Source organism: Felis catus, chromosome B4 (assembly GCF_018350175.1).
Source record: "Felis catus isolate Fca126 chromosome B4, F.catus_Fca126_mat1.0, whole genome shotgun sequence".
NCBI lineage: Eukaryota > Metazoa > Chordata > Mammalia > Carnivora > Felidae > Felis > Felis catus.
The window spans coordinates 14,066,703-14,084,156 of NC_058374.1; the positions used below are offsets into that span (position 1 = coordinate 14,066,703).

The 17,454-nt window shown below is 40.7% G+C and overlaps 1 protein-coding gene across 1 annotated transcript in view; it reads left to right on the top strand.

Moving 5' to 3' along the window:
• The window catches only part of LOC123386800, a 109,748-nt gene that overhangs the window by 73,813 nt on the left and 18,481 nt on the right, over window positions 1-17,454 (top strand). Inside the window, exons 4-6 of the mRNA XM_045062599.1 lie at window positions 3,381-3,453; window positions 9,523-9,576; window positions 15,083-15,157. Coding sequence (XP_044918534.1) covers window positions 3,381-3,453; window positions 9,523-9,576; window positions 15,083-15,157 — 202 coding nt within the window. The remainder of the gene's footprint in view (window positions 1-3,380; window positions 3,454-9,522; window positions 9,577-15,082; window positions 15,158-17,454) is intronic.

Consider the following 17,454-nt stretch of genomic DNA (forward strand, 5'->3'; position numbering starts at 1 on the left):
CTAATTAAGTACATGGATTTATATTCTTCCCTTTCTAAGAGATCATTAAGATACTAGTAGTGGAATTTTTTTAAAGACTTGAATTTACAATACCAAAGAGAATAGGAAGGAAGCTGTTAACATACAGGAAAATGCAACAAATTCCTATAAAACAAAAATCAGATGAAATATTAATTAATGAAAAGAAAACTCAAAAAACAGAAAGCCAGCATGCTGAGCATAACCACATGGAACCTCTTGTCTTGGGCAACAGGTACAATGGAACTTAAGAGAAGGTCTGGGGCACCTGGGTGGCTCAGTTGGTTAAGCATCCAACTTCAGTTCAGGTCATGATCTCACAGGTTATGAGTTTGAGCCCTGCATCGGGCTGGGCTCTGTGCTGACAGCTCGGAGCCTGGAGCCTGCTTCAGATTCTGTGTCTCCCTCTATCTCTCTGCCCTTCTCCTGCTTATACTCTGTCTCTCTGTCTCTCTCTCTCTCTCTCTCTCTCTCTCTCTCTCTCTCTCTCTCTCTCTCAAAAATAAATAAACATTAAAAATTCTTTTAAAAAAAGAGAAGGTCTGAAAATGTGAGCTTAATTGAAGGTCTGCCTCTGAAAGTCAAATTTTTCTATACCTTCCTATACCTGCAAAGAGGCTACAAAATGAGTAAGAGAATGAATAAATGAGTGAATGAATAAATTAAATCAAATAAATAATTAAGCGTGAATAAATAAAATAAAAGTTAAGGTATGGGGGTCAGGGTTTTATTTAAATTTGTCTTCAAAAAAAGGTTTTTTTCTGATCAGTTCTTATCTACGGTTCTTATCCATTTGATGAATTGTCTAGTGAACTAACAAGGCCAGCTAGTGTGGATGTCAATGTCCAAGAATAAAGGCCCTCTGCTGCTTTATTTCGGCCCCAATATAGTAGCTGAGGGTTCTCTGCCTATCCATTTATTAAAAAAAATTTTTTTTAACGTTTACTTATTTTTGAGACAGAGAGAGACAGAGCATGAACGGGGAAGGGTCAGAGAGAGAGGGAGACAGAATCTGAAACAGGCTCCAGGCTCTGAACTGTCAGCACAGAGCCCAATGCGGGGCTCAAACTCACGGACCGTGAGATTGTGACCTGAGCTGAAGTCGGACACTTAACCGACTGAGCCACTCAGGCACCCCATCTGCCTATCCATTTAAAGTGAACCCGTTGGTTACCGAGTCTCGTCAACATTTACGGAGCTCCCAATCCTCAAACTGTTCCGTCATGTGAAAATACAAACAGATCATAAGACATCACAAGACATTTGAGAACTGCCAACATCAAGGGCAACAAGCAAGGCAGAAGAAAAGATCCTAGCAAGGAAGAATGAGGGAATGGCAGCGGGATAGGCAGCAGTATCTGCCATTTAAAGTGTGGTTCGCATATGCAGTCAACACCTAGCAGCTGAGCTCTGAGTGACGGGAGGAGAGCAAGGAGGGGAGAGTCTTTGCAACTTGATCCCAGGAACATACCCTTCGGGTGCCGCACAAGTCATGACAGGGGTCCTAGAAAACGTGAAAACATTAATTTGCGCTGCCATAAAAACTGTATACATAGCTATAATAAAATAAATACTATTCCCATTCTTTTTTTCAACTTTCAGAAATTAATACACAGACCAAGAGTTGCGTACTGGTGATGCTCAAGCAAAATTAGGCCTAAAGATGTGTTTTGTTTGGCTAATGACATTTTAAAAAATTTATTCCACCACTGTTAGAGCACAGAAACCTCCACTCTCTGTATCTTTCACTGAGTCAGTTCACAAGTTTATGTAAACGGAACACTACAGACATTAGAGCTTGTGGTCTATGGTGGGTATTTGCCCAGCATCCTTTCCCCCTTTCTTTTGGTAACAGCACCCTGATTTCCTTTTGGGGAACTCCTCCTGTCCTTTGGATAGAGCTTTAGGCCTGGCTCTAGCGGTGGGAGGTAGGTGACCAACATCCCCCAAGCCCCTGATCACAGTGATGGGTTCAAGGATATACAGGAGAACATATTGTTCCAATCAGAATAAATCCCCAAATTTGACTTGGAAGAAACTTCCTCTTCTTTCCAGTGGATTAACTCAATTTCAATTTGAGAAAGTAGAAGACTGGAGCAGCTGCCAACATCTTGTCTTTTTGAGGGGAGACAAGCAGGGTAGAATCAGCACAAAGCAGGATTTAAGAGATGGAGAGAAAGAAACTGGGTCCTGAAAATACTTTTGAATGAAGCTTTGCATAGTCTTCATTTCCCCCTGGATTTCCTTTCCTGTTTCATTTGCATAAGTTGAGTTTTCTGTCACTTGCTGCGAAAGAGTCCTATTCAATAAATGGCCCACAAGTACCAGCAAATCACAGAAGACTTCATTATGATTACAGAATAGGATAAAAACATTATCAACTTGACAATGGCAAAATAAAGGGAGAGCTGGGAGATTTTGAGAAATGAACAAGTTGTAAGGTGGTGATGTAGTTGGAGAGAAGGATAGGTTTGCTAATATTGTTGTATTTCAAAGTTAGAAGGACTCCCTATGGTTGATGCAAAGAGGAATGGACTTGGGGAGCCTGGGTGGCCTGGTCATTTGGGCTTCTGGCTCTTGTCTTTGGCACACGTCATGACCTCGTGGTGCATAAGATCGAGCCCCACATTGGGCTCTGCACTGAGCGTGGAGCCTACTTGGGATTCTCTCTCTCTCTCTGCACCTCTTCCACTCATTCTCTCTCTCTCTCTCTTTCAAAATAAATAAATAAACATTAAAAAAAAAAAAGAGGAATGGAGTTACATGTCATGTCTAAAGCTGCAGAGGTGACCAGAAGGAGAATTTAAATAGAGATGGAACCATATCAGGAAGATACAGGGCGGAGTAACCAACTAAATCCTCACCTGCCCTATTAGCAAATCAATGGTAATGTCTAGAATTGATAAAGACAAAACCATATTAGCGGGATAGATGGTCATCTATCATAGCAGAATGTCAATAGATAATATTTCAGGTCAATAAATTAAGAAACAGAAGTATAAACCTTTATAATATGGTTCCATGCATCAGAAAACCAAAGACAGAAACAGATAAAAATCGGTTGCCTTTAAGGGAACAGGGATAGAGGTGAGGCTGTGAGACAGATGATTCTCTTCCATTATAAATCTTTATGTATGGTTTATACTTAAATCATATGTGAGTTTTCCAATACATTTTTTAAAAGAAAGGAATGTGGCTAATTTACATATGACAATATGGAAAATCTCCAAGATTTATTTTGAATGATAAAAGCAAATTGAAAAACAAGTTATATTGTATGTTCCAAATTGTGTTAAATATGTGCACACATCTATAAATATGCCTGTATAAATATATACATATATGTGTTTATACTTATATAGAAAATTTATGGAAGTATCTGTCTCTGGAGAGAGAGCCCTAAACATCTGGACTAGGAAGAAGACACTTTTCATGGTAGGTCCTGTTGTTTGACTTTTTTGTAACCATATGCAAATATCAATCTTTCCATTTAAAATAAAAAGCTAGCATAGAAACATTCCCAAGTAACATGGTGCCAACATAATTATTTCTAGGGTCACAGATAGAAGTCAAAGGTTTGGCCCAAACGATCTCTCCAAAGAGAAGACTAACAAGGCTGATATAAGACCTAAGAGCGAATGAAGTCATTTGGTGCCATTGTCAGAATGCCTTAAGAATATTAGTCATGGTCCGTATAGAACTCAGAGGTGAAACACTAAGAGTAGGACTCATTTATTCAAAAGATATCTACTGTGAACCCATGACACTGAAGATTCTGAGGTAGGGGCTGCTATGGGGATATGAGCAAACAAGACAGAATTCTTGCTTTCTTAGAGTTCAGAGACCAGTAGGGCATATGAGCAAGTATGCTAAGTACAATAAGGGAAAGCTGCTGGCCTCCAGAAATGAAATAACTTGCGTGGGGAAGGATGGCTGCTCTTACAGCCCATGTCCTTGTCTGCTGACATTCACTTTCCCCTTGGGGATCCCACTCATCCCTGTCCTGCCACAACAACCTTGGGAGGCACTGCCCTCCCCTTTATACATCAGCCCCAGAGAAGCCACACCTGTCGCCTCTCCTCCACAGTTCAGCCCAGTCGACTGGGTGAAGGGATGCCCAGAGAGCTGGTGAAACAATATTTCTGGCTGTGTCTCTGAGGGTGTCTCTGGAAGAGGTTGGTTAGCATTTGAAGTGGGGACTGAGTAAAGACCACCCTCCCCAAAATGGGTGGGCAATCCACCAGGGCCAAAATAGCACAAACAGGCAGAGGAAGGGTGAATTTGCTCTCAATGCTTGAGGTGAGACAACCACCTTCACCGGCCCTTAGGTATCCATGCTCCCGGTTCTTGGCTTTGAGATTTAGCTGGGGTTTATACTTTAGCTCCCAGATTCTTGGGCCTTGGGACGAAGACTGAATTACACCACCAGCTTCCCCAGTTCTCCACCTTGCAAACAACAGATCTGTGGGAGCCAATTCCTATAATAAATCTCCTCCTATGCCTATCTATCTGATTTTGTCTATCCCATTGGATAGGACGCTTCTCTGATGAGTCCTAATATAGTGGCGTTTAAGCAGACTTTATTGATTACAAAAGAGAATTGCTCCTCTTAAAAACCTGGGTTTGTTTTTTGTTTTTTGTTATTGGTTTTGTTTTGTGTTTTGTTTTGTTTTGTTTTACTGGCTGCATAGGTAACATCATTGTCAGTGCCCCAAAGCCCTAACTGATCCCTACCGTGTCCCCCAGCGCTTCCTCACTGCCTCTTTACTGTCCAGTCTCCAACTAGTAATGACCATCTCACCTCCCACCCCCCCTTGCCCATTTAGACCACATTAGAAACTAGGATCAAGAGACAAGACCGTGAGAGAAAGGAGCCATCTCTCCTTTGACAACTGCCTTTCTAGGCTCATCCTGTCCCAGTGTGATTGATGCTGGGAACATCCCCTGCCCTGAGGGGAAGACTTCCCTCGCCCCCAGGCCAGAGCCCATATCCCAGCAAGACAATCACAACAAAATTCAGGGATCCAGTATCAACCCCTGAAAGTAGTAGAAGGGGTCAACCTTTTTCTAAGTGTTAAGGAAGGAGGGTGATCTAAGCAAGAGAGGAGTGGAAGATGCAGGAAACCAGTCTAAGACCCACAAACGTAGTCATGGTTCTAGAGCAGGCCAATAACAGTGTCATTGTTTGATTTCACACACACCCCTCATATTTATTTTAAGATCAAAATGAATTTAAAATGAGGTTACACTTCCTTGTTGTCATTAAAAATTTCTCAAACATTTCTGAGACTGTTGAAAATGCCCTAATTGTTGCAAAACTAAATATGACTGTCACAGGATGTGCCTCAAACTAAGACTGGCCCTCCCTCACATTTCCAGAATTGTTTTTACCCCTCTTTTTAATCCTCACACGGAAATCCCAGCTGATTACAAAGTAACCTTCCTTAGAGAGCATAAGCAAAAGCTTTTCTGCTTCCACTCAGAAGCACAGGTGAAATTTGATGGGCTGATGTGTCAGACTGAAAAAAGCAGACATTGTCTGTTCAATGCCCAGCAAATCTCTAAGCATCAGGATTATATTTATATCATTATAGCTTCTTCCAGTACATCTGAGGTAATACTGATCTCTCAGGTTCCTACTTAGCTTCCTTCACTGGGCCCCTAATCTTTGCATGCATTCAGAGATTCCCCCAGATGGGCTCATTTCCCAGCCCAGTTCACCATTCTTCCTGGTCCACAGCCTGCAACTCAGGGGTGTTTTCAGCACCCCCAGGGGGCAACCACAAGAACAGACAGCGGGTACTGAGGGCAGTGCTGGTGAGTGAATAAAGGCAGATAGAATTGTATTCTTCTATAGTCCATCTCACTCTACAGTGATTAGGATGTCTTATCCATAGAGAGTGGCTAGATAACTATAAAGTTTTGCTCCACGCAGTTTCAGAGTAAAAAGGCTTCTTTCCTAAACCACATGTGTTATGTTCTTTCTCAGTAGCTGCGCCTAGACAATGGTTCATCCCGTGCTCACATCCCTCCTTACTTAAAACTTACAGCCCCTTGTAATTCCCCTCCCCTGAGGGGGCAGGTGTGGTAACCATACCCGTTTTCCTGCATGGCGCATACCCCAGGCAGGTGGTGACAAAGGAATGAGGAGGGCAGATGCCCTGGTAGTTGGACTACAGACTAAAAATCTTTACGCTGTACCAAAAAAAAAAAAAAAAAAAAAAAAAAAAAAAGATTGTAAAGCATCATTTATGATCTCATTTATTAAAGAGACACTGAATTTGAAATTAAAGTGGGGCTCCGAGGCGGCTGACTTGGTTAAGTGTCTGACTCTGGATTTTGGCTCAGGTCATGATCTCACAGTTCCTGAGATCGAGGCTGATTCTGGCTCTGCACTGTCAGTACAGATTCTCTCCCTTCCTCTCTGTGCCTCCCCTGCTCACATGTGCTCTTTAAACAAACATTTTTTTAAAAAAGGAAATTAAAAGTGGATATGTTTCCTGATATGGTTCAAAGCTTTGGTCCAAGTTATAAACAACTAAAGAATAGTAAAATAACAGTAAAATAATTTAACAGTAAAACAATGCCTTAGCTCTGACTGCTATAACAAAATACCCTGACTGTGGCTTCAACAGCAGGCATTTATTGTCTCACAGTTCTGGAGGCAGGGAAGTCCAAGATCAAGGTGCCAGTCGATTGGGTTTTTAGCTTACAGAAGGCTGGCTGCCTTCTCACTATGTCCTCACCTAGGATATAGCAAAGAGAGAGAGAGAGAGAGAGAGAGAGAGAGAGAGAGAGAGAGAGAAAGCTGGAACAAGCGAGATCTGGCCTCTCTTCCTGTTTTTTTCAAGGACACTAATCTCATCAAGACCTCACCTAAACCTAAATACTTCCCAAAGGCTTCATCTCCAATACCATCAGATTGCAATTCAGGGCTTTGGGAGGACACAAACATTCAGTCCATTACAATAATTTTTTTTTAAGTTTATTTATTTATTTAGTGAGAATGCAAGCAAGCAGGGTAGGGGCAGAGGGAAAGGGAGAGAGAATCCCAAGCAGGATTCACACTGTCAGCGCAGAGGCCCGTGTAGGTCTCGAACTCATGAACTGTGAGATGGTGACCTGAGCCGAAATCAAGAGGCGGGCACTCAACTCACTGAGCCACCCAGGCTCCCTCCATAACAATAATTTAAAGGGTTTAAAGCCATAAGGACAAAAAGGACAGAAAAGGAGAACAACAGAAAATCAGAGATATTAGAGGAAACTGGAAGGGGAGTGATAATTGTCTGAGCTGACACATAGAAACCCACACATTAAGGGATACAGGATGGTCAACCAGCTAATCTCCATTAAGCCGTTATCCACCTCTCCTCTACCACACTTCCCAACCCTCTCAAAGGCTTAGAAACCGGGGGCACAAAACAATCTGGAGGTTAGGAGTGGGGGATTATTTGGAAATTTGTTAAAGAGCACTTAGACACCATGTCCTTTCTCTAGTCCAGGTAGCCACATTGTTGCTCTCCCCCCACCTCCCTGTGACCACCCCCAGGAAAGACTAACTTACTTTCTGGAGGAATTGAATCAGAATGTTTGTGGAGTTGAGTCTAGGGAAAGAGGAAGGTGTGGAAATGAAGAGGGAAGACAGAAAAAAATGAGATCAACCCATAAAGTTCAGTATCTGGTGAATAGAAATTCCAGAAAGAGAGAACACTGAAAATAATGAATAAGAAATTACCAGAAAGAAAGGAAGAATAAAAGGAGGGAAGAAAAAAAAATGAATTACTATCAGCCTGTCATTGTCTTTCTCCAACTCATTGATTTTCTCTAGCATTAGCTATCTAATTCAGTATTCCTTATCATTAATAATGCCCACTTTTCAAATTGCCTAAAACATTGCACTCATACCTCCCTCCAGTGCCATCCCATCACTAGCTCTGATCCCTATTCCGGGCTAGTAAAAAGTTTAGCAATGGTAATACTGCTGCACACCAGGGGTTATCACCACTCCACCATCACCAATTATGCAGCTATTGCCAGATGGGTGGTAGGTGACCCGCCATCAAAATTCAATTCCAGAGTCTGTTTCCTGAACTACTGGGTTCCTTGGCAAGCCGACTCTGAGCTGGAGTTTGATGTGTGGAAAGCTTATCAAGGAGTGCTCTTGGGATTGATTCCTGCTGGGAATAGGTGATCCCCCTGTGTGACCAGCTACTGAATCCAGGCTGCTCCCAGAAAGGGGGCAGGGCTTTGGACAGGGCAGCTCTTTGGCAGAGGGCACTTCTGGGAAAGGGACTCATCTGAGAACTGTAGGCCACCAGCACTCCTGACGTGGGGGGGGGGGGGGGGATGAGTGCCTCGGTCCTGAAGGTGGTAGCACATAACATTATTCATATGCACTCCCAACAGCTCTTGGAACAGTTAAAGAACAATTTGAGGGAGGGGAGAAGGTTGGGGTTGCTATATAATGGGTGGTAGGGGTACAGAGAAATATTATTATGTGGATACTATTGTTACCCTATTCTTAGAGCCCAAGAAATAAAGATTACATGTGGCTTGTTATTCACCTCTATGTCACACAAAAACTCCGAGACTGATAGTTGAGAGAAAATAGAAAGCGTAAAATCTTCTATCTCTCAGGCTCAACGTTTACATTTGGCTCCATAAGAAACAAGCACTTGATTGTACAGAAAGACACATCTCACATTAAATTACACTGGTTCTGTTTCTGGTGCACTCTGGTCTCACCGATATTATACTTAGTAATAACGCTCTATAAATGTCATGAAGGATGACCTTAGCTTGAGCTGCAGCTTAGACTAACATCTTTCATCTGGTCATCAACACGTGAAACTTTCTGCCTCCTACCCTATAAACTTGGACACAGTTGTGAATTCAAAATGTCCTGTAAACCCCTCCCTGGGACCAGATGCCTGATGAATTGAAAACCAATGGGAACAAGCATTGAGACTCATGCTGGAATGTAGAGCAAGAATCAGGGCTTGGAAGTTCCCTACCGGTAAATACCACACAATGCTGACAATTTTATTTGTGTGTGTGTCAGGGTTGGGAGGGGTGTTGCTATAAAATTGAAATAACATTTTTACTCTTCTTATTGTTGCTGACTTATTTCTTAAGAGAGTGGAAACTGAAATTTTAACTTTCAGAAGGTTCAGTGGTGTATAGAGTACTTAAGTAATGACACCCTTAGCTTGAAATTTACTTCTAAATTACATGCCTGCCTCCAACATGGCTTCATAAGAAGTAAGCAAGTCATATTCACATGAGAGATATAAGGAAGACACTCCCAAGTGTATAGAAAAGCCTCAGAGAGGGAAACGAGTGACACGTTAGGACTGAGGGAAAGTTAAAGCTCAGGCAAAGCCTGTAAAATGAAGGGGAGCAATGAATTAATTAGATGAGGCTACACTACTTTGCAGAAATGTATAAACTTTAAAAAATCAAGAGTTTAATCCAATAAAGGTTGCTTTCTCTTTCTTGCCACAGTCCAATGCAACTCTTCTGGACGGCTCTTCTCCAAGTGAGGACTCAATGACACCGGTTTGTCTCCATCTTGTAATTGCACCATCTGGAATATTCCAAGATGGTGGCCAATGGTTTTCCATTTGTCAAAACTCATAGAACTATATTTGAAAAGAAGAAATTTTATTGCATGTAAATTATACTTTAATAAACCTGCATTAAAATAATAAGATATTGGTATCTCAGGGAATCTTCAAGAAAGCCAGAAAATCATATTTTAAGCCTATGCAGGTAGAAATAATGCTAAAATGGGACACCTGGGTGGCTCAGTCTGTTGAGCATCTGACTTAGGCTCAGGTTATGATCTCACAGTTTGTGGGTTCAAGCCATGTGTGGGGCTCTGTGCCGACAGCTCCTTCTCTCTCAGAAATAAATACATTAAAAAAAAAAAGAATGCTAACATGGCATCCACATCCCATGGACATACTACCACACCCAGCCTGAGTAAAGGCACTCTAGCCCGCACCATTAACAGTGGCCTCCACCGCCCCTGTGGCTCTCTGGCTATTATACCTGTAATCTTGTATTTTATTTATTCATATCCTCTTTCATTCTTAATTAGTTTTGCCAGAGTTCCTTCCATCTTATTAATCTATTCAAATAATTCATTTTTTGTTTCGTTTATGTTCTCTTTTATTGTTGATTTTGCCCTTACCTCTATGAGATAAGGGCTTTGCTTTTTCCCAACCCTTCTTTAGCCCATTTTTTTCAACCTTTTTATAATTTTCTTTTTTTCTTTTTAATTTTTTTTAACATTTATTCATTTTTGAGAGACAGAGCACAAGCGGGACAGGGACAGAGAGAGAGGGAGACACAGAATCGAAGCAGGCTCCAGGCTCTGAGCTGTCAGCACAGAGCCGGATGTGGGGCTGGAACCCATGAACTGCAAGATTGTGAACTGAGCCGAAGTCGGGCGCTCAACCAACTGAGCCACCCAGGCGCCCCTAAAATTTTCTTATAAGAACATTTAAAGGCACAATTTCTCTTTCTGTGTGCTATGCAATTTCGCAGCCACTCTCCACATGTAGCTATTTAACTTTAAGTTCGTTAAAATTAAAACTAGTTTAAAATTTCAATTTCTTTGTCACACTAACCACATTTCAAATACTGGAGAGTGACATGGAGTTAGTAGCTGCCATATTGAACAGAGCACATATGGAACATTTCCATCATCACAGAATGGAACAGCACTACTCTATTGTTTTAGATGCAGCCAAAAATTTTTTGACGTACAGTTTTTTCAGTATTTAATAATTTCCTAGACATGGGGTGTTTGTTTTAAATATCTGTTTATTACTAATTTCTAACGGGTTTGTTTTGTAATAATCAGAGCACAAGATTTATATGATATTGGTTCTTTGGAATCTATTGAAGTTTCATTTTAGGTCTAGTATGTGTTTGCTTTTATATCTACTCTGTGTACTTGGGAAAGGAGTGTATTCTCTGCTTGGTGTCAAGTTTCCTGGTTTTTTCTTTTTTAATGTTTATTTTTATTTTTGAGAGAGAGCTCATGAACAGGCGAGGTACAGAGAGAGGGGGGGACAGAGGATCCAAAGCAGGCTCACAGTGACAGCAGAGTCCGATGTGGGGCTCAAACTCCCCAACTGTGAGATTACAACCTGAGCTGAAGTCAGATGCTCAACCGGGCGCCCCTGCTTGGTGTCGAGCTTTAATTCTGTGTCTATGTTAGGCTGAATAATGGCCACAAAGATATCCATGTCCTCTCCCCAGAGCCTGTGACTATTACTTTATATGGCAAAAGGGGACTTCGCTAATGTGATTAATTAAGGACCTTGACATGGGGAGGTTATCCCGGACTGTTTGGGTGGGCCCTATATGCAATCGCAAGTGTCCTTCTGAGAGGGGGGCCCAGGGAGATTTGAGTACAGAAGAGGGGGATGGCATGTGACAATGGAAGCAGAGGCTGGAGGACACACGGAGCAGATACTCCCCCTCAAGAATCTAAAGGGAAGAAGATTGAAGACATCTTGGCTTCAACTTCCTAAAACTCATTTTAGACTTGCGGCCTCTAGAACTACAAGAGAGTAAGTCTGTGTTGTTGCTTTTGTTTTTAATTTGTTTATTTTTTGAGAGAGAGAGCAGGAGCAGGGAGTGGGGGTGGGGAGCAGTGAGAGAGGGAGACAGAGAATCCCAAACAGGCTCTGGGCTGACATCAGCAAACCCGATATGGGGCTCAAACTCATGAACTGTGAGATCAGGACCTAAGCCAAAGTCAGACGCTCAACTGACTGAGGGACCCAGGTGCCCCAAAGTCTGTGTTATTTTATACTAGGTCTGTAGTAATTGTAATACCACCTAATAGTTTAAGTTTCTTAATTTCATTATTCTGATCTGTATCTTTCCTTACTTTTAGTTTGCTTGTTTTATCAATTTCTTTTAATGATATTAAATCATATTTATCATATTTATATTTACATATATTTATAAATCATATAAATCATATTTATCAATATCTTTTAAAGATATTAAAACTTTTAATTACATGTGTTGACTTAAATATTTCTCCCTATGTGTACTATCTCCCCCAAGTGTACTATCACTTGCTTATTATACTTTTAGGGTATTTTTTAGGTGTCTATATGTTCATGACAATTATATCTTCTTGCTCTGTTTGTTCCTTTTGTCAGGATATAACATCCCTCTTTGTTCCTTAATATATTTCTTGTTTATAGTACTATTTTATTGGATATTAAAATCACTTCTCATGTTAAAAGTATGATGCCTTTGGCTACCTTCACTAGAATAAATTTGAGGTGGTATCTAATTCCTTACCCCACCTCCTCCCAATTCAATCTCAATATATAAATTCAGTATATAATATTATATTGAATACACACAGAGAAATAAATGTATATATGTGTGTTTATATTAACCCATGTGTGTATATAGTATACATTAGTATAAATACATACATTTCTTAGCCGTGCCAGGAGAGGACCTAGAAGCAGTGACACCTGGTGGCAGTGTGCACACCTAATTCCAACATCCTGGTTTCCAAATACCCATTCTCCAATGAAAGGAAACAGGGCTTTTAGACTGATCAGGACAAATAAAATAATCTGATTAGTTTCAAGTACCTTATGATGCCAGAAAGTACAGATGTACTTAAAAAATGGTGGCATGTTAGGGTCTCCTGGGTGACTCAGTCGGTTACGCAGCTGGCTTCAGCTCAGGTCATGTTATCACGGTTCATGAGTTTGAGCCCTGCATCGGGCTCTCTGCTGTCAGCGCAGAGCCTGCTTTGGATCCTCTGTCTCCCTCTCTCTCTGCCCCTCCCCGCATGCTCTCTCTCTCAAAAATAAACACACATTAAAAAAATTTTTTTTAAAGGTAACATGTTAAGAGGACACAAAATTCAACCTGAAAGAACTTCCAATGCCTAAAGCTGGAACAAACTAATCAACAAAATAAATAACAATAATATTGGTTTATAAGCCAAAGAACAGAATTAATATGCCTGAGAGCATATGATATAAATAAGTAATTGAGTAAATAAGTTGGGGATAAGGGATAACTCTTCCTTTCAGAAAATATAAATTAATAAAGATAGAAATGAGGGAAATAGAAAATCACCGCAGGAATACCAGTGGACTCCAAATTGCTCTTCAGTAAAGGACCATAATTCTCCAAAGGGAGCGATTGTCCACCACAACGTTTACATTTCCCTAAGGCAATAAATTTGGGTATTTTGTCATTCAAGGTCTTAGCAGGCAACAGATGGAACACCCAAAATCTTACATTAAAAGAGTTAATGAGGGACTATGTACAGGGATTTGGGCAAGTCTAAAGGAACCAATAAGGAGAGGCATCCCAAGCCATGGGTCTGAAAAGTCAAGAGGAGGGTACCACAGACCCACAGAGGGATGGAACCCCAGATGCAGGGTTGCCTGCCAGGAGCTGTCGTTGTGGGGAAATGAACCCCCTGCCAAAACTGCAGCGATACAAACAGGGCATGGGGAAAACAAATACCCAACCTCTCCCTCTCCTGCCTTCTGATCTCCCCTGGTGCTTCTTCCCATCGACCAAACCCAACCAAAAGCCAAAATACAGAAATTTACAGAGCTCAGCCTCCTGGAACCCACAATAGAGCAAGAAGCATAGAGAATTATACCAGGGAACAAATGGAGAGTATGTTTACATGAGTCAGGAAAAAAAAATCACAAATTTTAATTTCATTTATATGTTTTGTGGGTTGAATTGTGTCCTCCAAAAAGATATGTCGAAGGCCTAACTCCCAGTACCACAGAATACAACCTTATTTGGAAATGAGGTTACTGCAGATGTAATTAGTGAAGATGAGGTCATACTGGAGTAGAGTTGTCCCTTAATCCGATATGACCTGTGTCTATAAAAAGAAAAAAGAGAAGAGACACAGACACACAGGGGAAATGTCATGTGACCAGAGAGGTAGAGATAGCAATGTGTCTACAAACCAAGGAACACCAAGGATTGCCAGAAAATGCCAGAAGCTAGGAAAGGCAAGGAAGGATTCTCCCCCAAAACTTTTCAGAGGGAGCATGGCCCTGCCAACACCTTGATTTTGGACTTCAGCCTCCAGTACTGTGAGACAACACACTTCTGTTGTATTTAAACTTCGAGTTTGTAGCACTTTGCAATGGCAGCCCTAGAAAACAAATACAACATGTTTATGTGAATTGCAAGGGAGATCATGAATTTTAATTTCCATCACACAGAAAACTTTTGATTTAGTGAAACCCACAACTTTCCCAACAATCTTTGTATTGCACTTCTGGATCACAATATTTGAAAAAAATAAACAAATGATTTCAAGGATTCCTTTTTAAACCATATCATCTCCTAGGTCTTGGATGTACATCATCAATGCTATACAATGAGCATCAATACTGACATAGACTCTTACAGAATCCTTTGCTTCAAAGAGCAAACTGTCATTCATGTACTTCATTTACAGAAAATGGGCTGATAACACATTGAAAATTTCAACAACTAAAACAAAAATTTTTTCAACAACTGATCAGATCATAATAAAATGCCTTTTTACATTTACCCATAAATAACCAGTAAATTAAAATTTTTTAAACAACTTGCAAGCAGAAGTTAATAAAATTTAATATATCACAGTTATCCTCACCCTTTCTTTAATGAGATGTTACTTTTACTATCCCATGTGTCGTCTGATATCTGAGAGCATAGCTGAAAGACAGCAAGCTGTTGACAGAACTGAGACAACCAGGCTGTGCCTGCTACCAATCGGAAAGAATCAAGGAGCAGAAAACTGCAAACCGAGAGGGAACCAACCATGCTTTTAAGATTTCTCAATAGACTGTCATTTGCTGGTTGGAAGATTACATCTTTGTATGACCTTGTTTCCTCTTACTAGGCCAATGAGGGATAAAACAGGTGTGTTTGGGTACATGTCAGATGATGCTGGGCTGTGTCTCATCTTGTCCCAATTCTGTCATTGTACAACTACGTGACCATGAACAAATGATGAAGTCTGTCTTGGCTTTCATTTCTTCAGGTGGAAAATAAAAATCTAGACCTATTTCTGCTATGGGACCATTCTGGAAGGGTTTCTCTGTCAGAGATCAATGAGGTAAGGTCCATTATTAAATAATTTTAATTAATAAATGATATACAAATCCCTGATCTGTAAACATACCACCTCTCCATTGTTGTAATACATAAGGAGTTTGGGGATTATGATGTGCATCGATTAAGATGCTTAAGAAATGATTCAGATACAGAAACCGACCTGCCCTGGGTGTAGGATCACTGAGAGTGCCTTGTCAGGGGTAGTTGTGAGTTCATCCAGGAGCTCTTTCTCGGTGAAGCTTTACCTTGGAGGTTCCCAGCTTCCCCCTGTCTTTAGGAACAGGCTGTCAACTGATAAAGTCTGCTTTTCAAGATCATATCACCTTTACTAGTGGAGCTCAGAACACAGTAATAGAAGCCCTTTTGCTTTGTTTGAGTCTTGATAGCCTTGGCTTTTTCTTCTTCCACCTGAGTTAATTGGACTAACCAGAGGCAAATTCAGGAGGCTTCAAGCCTCTTAGGCTAGCCTGAGGCTAGCTAACAGAGACTGTAAGTGGATGCAACCAGCATCTATTAAATTTCCTCCCTGTTCACATTACTGTATTTCAAAGTCCTGTTCTCCACTGCCTTTGTAAATGTGTTTTGCCCTGCATATTGGAAGGTCATTGTATCAGTTTTCATAAGCATCAGTCGTGATGGCTTAGTAGCATGAGAAAGACAACTCAAGATAAAATGGTTTTAGCAAAGTAAGACATTTGTTGTTTCACATAAGGGAGTATAGACCCGGCTTTGGGGAAGGCTATACCTGGGGCTCAAATGGTGTTTTCAGATCTTGGGGGCATGAAGAGTGTCACAGAAATGTCACCCAAGAGAAACATCTACTATAACCCTGAGAGGTCAGGCTTCCAGGAGCAGGTGACATTACTAAATCCTGAAAGATGAGTAGGATGAATTATACGGGAAAAGAGGGAAATTGGGGGAAGGAAAAAAGGACATTCCAGATAGACGTGGAGCACATGGTGAGGTCTTGAAGCAGGAGAAAGCAAAGTTTCCCTAGGGCAAGGCCAACCCTTCAAATGGCTGAAAGGTGGGACAGGTGAGAACTAATGCTCTAACAGAAAGCGGCGTATGGATGAAGTTGGTCTTCCGTCACTGAAAATCTGAGGTTTATCCCGAAGGCTCTGGGAAAGCACTGAATAAATAAGGACAGCTTCAAAAATAGAAGGCATCATGAAAACTGAGCCTAAAGTAACGTGAAATGAAGAACAGGCAGCCCTATCATCTGGTCTAATGATTATGGTAGTTTAAGGCAAAAGTAGGTATATAAATACCTAGTCCTGAGAACTGCTTTCCAGTCACTTTCCCTTTAACTGCTTCTATAGAATTTATCAAATTATACTCTACTAATAGAATCTTTTTTAAATTACTCTAATGGGAGTAATAGGAATAAACAAAAGACTTTAGTCTATGCCAGACAAGAATCCCCATGTGACAAGTAGGAATCAACTGTCTGAATTCATTTCCCCAAAAAAGAGATGAATTTATGGATAACCATGCAATGTATCATCCAAGCTGTGACAGTTCCTTAAAAACCAGTTTTCTTGAGTAACAATTTACATACAGTAAAATTTGCTAATTTCAAGTGTTGGTTTTGTTGATAGTAAATGGCTGAAGTGATGTAACCACCACCATAGTCAAGACATGGTGTCACCAGTGACCCTAAAATTTCCCTACAACCCTTGTCAGTTAGTCTCCTCATCCTGTCCTTCAACTCTGGCAACCACTGATATTCTCTGTGTATAATATTGAATTTTCTAGAATTTCACATGAATAGACTCATCTGAATATAGCCTTTTGTACTTGTCTTCTTTCATTTAGCTTTTGAGATTCACCCACGTTGTTAATTTCAGTATTTTGTTTCCTTTTTAATACTGAGTAATAATTCATTGTTTGGAGATACCATCAGTTAATGTTTATTTTTTCCATGTGGGTAACTAAATGTGCCAGCACAGTTTATTGTAAAGACTATTCTTTCTCCATTGAATTATTTCAGACTTTTTGTGGAAAAACCATTAATTATACATGTTTGTCTATTTCTGGATTCAGTTCTGTTCCATTGATCTGTGTGTCTAAATTTATGCCAATACTACACGGTTTTGTTTACTGTAGCCTTGTAGTAAGTCTTGAAATCAGGTAGTGTGACTTGTCCAACTCTGTTCTTTATTTTCAAAATGATTTTTTGGGGGTGCCTGGGTGGCTCAGTCAGTTGAGCTCAGGTCATGATCTCACAGTTCATGGGTTTGAGCCCCAGGTTGGGCACTGTGCTGACAGTCAGAGCCTGGAGTCTGCTTCAAATTC